Source organism: Nematolebias whitei, chromosome 6 (assembly GCF_014905685.2).
Source record: "Nematolebias whitei isolate Nwh7 chromosome 6, NemWhi1, whole genome shotgun sequence".
NCBI classification, from domain to species: domain Eukaryota; kingdom Metazoa; phylum Chordata; class Actinopteri; order Cyprinodontiformes; family Rivulidae; genus Nematolebias; species Nematolebias whitei.
This window is the reverse complement of record NC_056503.1, coordinates 46965596-46971636: the sequence shown is the minus strand read 5'-3', so window position 1 is coordinate 46971636 and position 6041 is coordinate 46965596. Positions and strand designations below refer to the sequence as shown.

The 6041-nt window shown below is 47.7% G+C and overlaps 2 protein-coding genes across 2 annotated transcripts in view; both read left to right on the top strand.

The window, feature by feature from the left end:
- pak4 (p21 protein (Cdc42/Rac)-activated kinase 4) overlaps positions 1-3464 on the top strand; it is a 13095-nt gene extending 9631 nt beyond the window's left edge. Inside the window, exons 8-10 of the mRNA XM_037678351.1 lie at positions 1361-1486; positions 1571-1705; positions 1925-3464. Of these exons, the coding sequence (XP_037534279.1) occupies positions 1361-1486; positions 1571-1705; positions 1925-2080 (417 nt within the window). The 3' untranslated portion in view covers positions 2081-3464. The remainder of the gene's footprint in view (positions 1-1360; positions 1487-1570; positions 1706-1924) is intronic.
- Positions 3465-3717: 253 nt separating this feature from the next.
- Positions 3718-6041, top strand: part of zgc:152863 (uncharacterized protein LOC562658 homolog) — a 16726-nt gene continuing 14402 nt past the window's right edge. The window contains exon 1 of the mRNA XM_037677932.1: positions 3718-3835. Within this exon, the coding sequence (XP_037533860.1) occupies positions 3718-3835 (118 nt within the window). The remainder of the gene's footprint in view (positions 3836-6041) is intronic.

Below are 6041 nucleotides of genomic sequence, written 5' to 3'. Positions count from 1 at the left end.
TGAGTACCAGTTGTGTTTTGTGTGAGTGCCAGTTGTGTTCTCTGAGTACCAGTTGTGTTTTGTGTGAGTACCAGTTGTGTTCTCTGAGTACCAGTTGTGTTCTCTGAGTACCAGTTGCGTTCCCTGTGAGTACCAGGTGCGTTCCCTGTGAGTACCAGGTGCGTTCCCTGTGAGTACCAGGTACGTACCCTGTGAGTACCAGGTGCGTTCCCTGTGAGTACCAGGTGCGTTCCCTGTGAGTACCAGGTGCGTTCCCTGTGAGTACCAGGTGCGTTCCCTGTGAGTACCAGGTACGTACCCTGTGAATACCAGGTGCGTTCCCTGTGAATACCAGGTGCGTTCCATGTGAATACCAGGTGCGTTCCCTGTGAATACCAGGTGCGTACCCTGTGAGTACCAGGTGCGTACCCTGTGAGTACCAGGTGCGTACCCTGTGAGTACCAGGTACGTACCCTGTGAGTACCAGGTGCGTTCCCTGTGAGTACCAGGTGCGTTCCCTGTGAGTACCAGGTGTGTACAGTTATGGACCATGCATGCATCCTGTAAACAAGCAGATACTTTCAGGACATGTACCCAGTGAGTACTTGGTTGTGTTCAGCGTTGCTACTAGAACTTGTGGTGTTTGAACTCAGAGCATCGTAGTTGATGTTTTCAGGCGTGTGTTTGGTGCAGACCGACGTCTGACTGTAGTTTCTTCTTTCTTCAGAAACTGTGTAGTTTGTTTTGTTTCGTTCGCAGTAGAACCCGTCGCCGATCGTAGGTTCTGACGACCGGCTCTCGTGGCGTGCTGCTGAGCTGGGCGTGAGCTTGTGGTTTGACCCAGTAGGGGAAGTGGACTCAGCCGAGCCTGAATGCTTCTCGGCAGGACGGGCGTGTCCTGTAGCACCTGCTCGCCGAGTGGCCCGTTTGAGGGACAAACAGAACCAGATGTTGGGTTCATCTTGGGTTAATGAAGTCAGAGCTGGAGCAAAGAGCTGCACCGTTAGAAGATGTTTGTTTCCTGCAGAGTTCAGGTGGTCGTTGAGGTCGCACTGATCCGTCACGCCCCTCAGCTGATTCATTTCGTTCCTCGTTCCAGAACGAGACCAGCAGTCAGGTCTTAGGTTCTGCCTCGGCCCAGTCAGCCGTGCAGAACCTTCTGAGAACAGGTGAAGCCTGTCTGTCGTCACTCAGGTGTGTGGACCATTCAGACGTTAAGGTTTCAAATAAAAAGAAAAGAGGAAGTTGTGCCTGAAATAGAGATTTCATTTTATTTACAGCCAAAACTGAAAAGTGAAGAAGTTTTCTGAGAACTTTCACTGCAGTAAAAACAAAAGAAAAGAACACGACTTGTTTTTGAAAGTGCACTTCCTGTGTCCAGGTGAAGCTGTCAGACTTTGGATTCTGCGCTCAGGTGTCAAAGGAAGTTCCGAGGAGGAAGTCTCTGGTTGGAACGCCGTACTGGATGGCGCCGGAGCTCATATCCAGACTTCCGTATGGACCCGAGGTAGCGCTCCGGTTTTTTTAATCTCCGTCTGATGAAGCAGCGGTCTGTCCCTGCGTGTTGCTGACGGGTTCTGTTTGGACGCAGGTGGACATCTGGTCTCTAGGCATCATGGTCATAGAGATGGTGGACGGAGAGCCACCATACTTCAACGAGCCGCCGCTCAAAGCCATGAAGATGATTCGAGACAACCTGCCGCCCAAACTGAAGAACTTGCACAAGGTATGGAAACAAAAACCGGATCTTTTTTATTCTTATAGATCCGTTAATCTAAAACATCACAGTCTGACTAAAGATTAAAGGTACGCGATGTGAAGTTAAACATAAAAACTATCAAATGATGCAGCTTCCTCCAGCAGTGTCCACACGCAGATCTGAAGTGAGGGTCTGAATCCACCAAAAACCACGTGACTGACCATACAACATGCATGTTCCTCTCAGGTCTCCCCTGTCCTCAAAGGCTTCCTGGACCGGATGTTGGTGCGAGAACCGGGTCAGAGGGCCACAGCCAACGAGCTGCTCAAGCACCCCTTCCTGCAGAAGGCCGGTCCTCCATCCTGCATCGTCCCCCTGATGCGTCAGAACCGGATGAGATGAGACGAACTGAGACACTGAAGACCTCTGGACTCTGAAGGGACTCAGGTGGAGCAGAATTCTCCCGCACACCGAGGACAAGGCTCGGCCCGAAAACAAAAAGACTCCGAACAACGAGCCGTGCGGGACGATTCTCTGGACCTTAACGTGAGTCGCTGAACTGTGGGGGGTGTCACCTGACCATGAGGCAATAAGGTGTGTGTGTGTGTGTGTGTGTGTGTTCTCCGTGGAGGACCAGGGCGGGTTAAAGCCTCGTCGATGTTTTCTAAGCGGACAGCAGCTGGATTTTGTGAAGGTGGGGGTTTTGCACACCAATCGGATGATCTGAAGGAGCCGGAGGAACTTTCTGGACAATCTGCGAACTTTTTCCACTACAGAGGCGTCTGTCAGCGTCTCGTCGAGGAGTTCCTACATGGAGATGACCTTTGACCTTTGAACTGTACAGAAGGCTTCGTGTTGTTGCAGCCGTCGTCCTCCTGTAAACACCGTGAAGACATAAACACTGGAGTTGTGGTAGCAGACGATCTTTTCACCGTTTTCTCGATTAGTTTTTCTCGTGGAAGCTCGGTGAACCTGTAGAGAGACCACTTTTAGGTAAAGCCTTTGTTTTGTGTGTTTTTATAATAATTTGTGTCTGTTTTAGTTTAGAGCGAGATCTGATTACTCTCTTAAAGCACTGATGATGATGAGAGATGCGTAGAAGCTGCACCCCCTCTTCATTTCAGATCAGCACACGACTACACTAAACGTTTAATTTAGTTTTTATTTTATTAACTGTTACATTAACCTCACGGCACAAACAGACCCGTAACACCAAATCCACATGAGTTACTCCCCGGAGTCATCGCTGGGTTTTTAGAAGAATAGGACCTTCAACACTTTATTAATTTAAATGTTTTAATGTTGATCATGAAGTCGAACACAAGCCAAGTTGTTTTTTTTGTGTGTTTTCTCCCGCTGCGGTGGCGTCTTCCTGTCGGATTGATGCTGCTGAGCCTAACGGCGTGTCTAATTAATGCCTCGTTAGAGACAAACCGCTCCCGGATCCAAAACCAAGCGTGACTCGGCGAACCGCCCGGCACGAGCCTCAAACTGCGAGCTTTACTCAGCAGAAATTAAAGCAGATTATCTTTTCGTGTAACTGGATTAGCAGGCCGATTAAATGTGCTCACAAGTCTTTAATGGGCTTAAATTAGTGTCAGTAATGTGCAAACTTGAACAAACTGTTCTGAAGGACAAGCCTCGATTCGATTATTTAGTTTTTACATCCAAAGTGCAACACGCTGCCTTAACCAGAACATTTTCCTTCTTTCTTTTCCTCCTTCAGTCTGAACTTTAATTTATGTAAAACACGACATTCCTCTTTGATTTTTTCATTCCAGTGAGACTCCCAATTCAATTTAATAAAAAAAAATACTTAATTAATCCCAATGGGAAATTAAATGTTCTTGTAACTCGTCATCCTCGTTTCATTAAATGTTATAGATACTGATGTTGTAGGCAGGATCTCTTGTAAAGGTCCGTCCCACAGCGGATCCAAAGAAACTGGCCGCAGATGCTGTCCACCCAGACTCGGCTGGCCTCTCGGATCCCCCAGGCTGCAGCACTGCCCAGTGCCGGACAGAACTCCTCCCAGAGTGATGGCCACTCCTCCCAGCAGCCTGTCGAGCTCCTCCAGCCGGCTGCCGGTGTCGAGGGACGATATCGGTCCTTCTGCTGTCACGAGCCGTGTTTCGTGCCAGTTCCAGGATGTCAGTGGTCAGGCACTCGAGCACAGCTGGCAAGGAGACGGGAATGCATCCACGGAGCCTCCTTTTCTACTCATTTGAGATTTTGGGCTGTAGCTGAGATATTTGAGCTTTTGAGATGTTAATCAGCTGCTCCTGGTTGTAAAAAAAAAACCACAAAAAACTTGTTGCCATGGTTACGCATAACAAATGCCCAAAATTTAAAATAGTTTCAGTAAAAAATTTTCCAGCTGCGCAGCATCCGATACCACAGGAAACGGTCCAAAAAAATTTGATTTGCATCCAGAAAAAGAGGAGTTAAAGTTTCCAAAAGGAAAATCAACCGAATGTGGATTATTTTGATTTTTATCCAAAACACACTTCAGGGTCAGAATCTCGCCGGGCAGCGACTGCTGGAGACGAGTCGGCGAACGGGTTTCTGGAGGGAGTCTCCAAAACGGTTTCCTCTCGCGGTCGCAGAGGTTCGCTGTCGTGTGACTGACTTTAAAATATTTTTGTTATTTAAATAAATTTCAGCTCATGAGCAGCAAAGAGAAGCCGAAAGACTCGTTGCAGCGTCTCAAACCTGTTTCTGGTTAGTCTCCATGAACGTCAGAGTTCTGGAGCTGTTTTTAAACTGCGTTCACACTGCAGGCAAGAGCAGCCCAAATATTCTGAGGCAGCGTGCACGTGACACGTCAGACTGAACCAGACCCAAATCTGATGTTTGTCAAAACGCTCGGGTCTCATAATTTGGCATTAATTTGTCCTGGATGGCATCTGATACCAGCGCCAGTGTTGGACCGTGATCCATACTGGAGTTGGTTTCAGGTTCCCTCAGAGGGACCCGGGACGCTGCGGCCCGGTGAAATACGAGCTTTGAGTCTGGTCGGGTTTTCAAATGTCAAACCCGAAGAGGTTCAGCTGCTGTTTGAAAACAAACCCAGAGGAACATTTAGCAGGAAGTCGACTGAGCCACGGTCACTGGACCGCGTCGCGTCTTTTCCTAAGAATTTCTACCAGAAACAAACGACACGAGCCGGAGAGCTGGACTTTGTTGTTGATTGTTTCCACCAGGAACCGACTCGTGCTGTGAAGCTCGGCTGCAGAGTTCATGTCTCTGCTCCGTCAGGCCTCCGTAACGCACTTCCTTCACGTTTGACTCGAGCACAGAGCTCACACAGACCAACTTCGTCCTTCGTCCGTTTCTAAAAATGTTCTTCAAACTTCTGCTGGTGGTTTGAAACTTCTCGATGCATAAAATTCAGTCTGCTCCCAGAAAAAGTTCCAACCTGTTATCGTTACGCCCCGGCCTCTTCGCCGACATCTTTCACTTCCAAAGCATTTTGTGTTTTCTGCAGATATTGTTTGTGGGGGTTTGGTTTTCTGCCTCTTTGGCATCTTTCCAGGCTGTAACTTCTCGTATTGGGTTCTGAATCTGCTTTGTGGTCGGATGTGGAGCGGGCCGGTGATGAGTCACGGAGAGCGGCTCGTGCGGAGATGTTTTCAGGCTCCTAAAAACTCCCGGCTCTGAGAAACACGAGCAGAGTGACAATCAGGAAGAGAAACGTTTAAATTTGTCTGTTTTTTTGTTTGTGAGCGAGCGCTTCCACAGTTTGGACCTCGGACCATAAATTATTTAAAAGTGCACATTTTGAACAATAAGATTAATCATTTAAATGTTGCAGACACAAACTAGCTTGTACATTTTTGTTAAAGAACCAAAAACCCACAAAGGTAAATAAATAAATAAACTTCAAGCCGACAAAATAATAAATAAATACATAAAATATAAAAACAGATAAAACTGGCCTTGACACAAAGAACAGTTTCTCTAGAAAAGATTGAAACTAATCTAACCACAGGAACATGTTGGACTCAGGTGTGTCCTGGAATCAGCATCTCAGGTGTCTCCAGTCTGTAACCAGTGCGTAACCGGTCTGTAACCAGTCTGTAACTAGTCTGTAACCAGTGTGTAACCAGTCTATAATCAGTGTGTAATCAGTCTGTAACCAGTCTGTAACCAGTCTGTAACCAGTCTGTAACCAGTCTGTAACCAGTCTATAACCAGTCTGCCTGTTTAAAGGGTGTCAGGTAGTCACAGGGCTGTTTGGTGTCACTGTGTGTAACACACTGAACATGGAGCACAGGAAGCTGAGGACAGGTGGACCAGAACACCTGGGGTCAGGCGGACCAGAACACCTGTGGACAGGTGGACCAGAACACCTGGGGTCAGG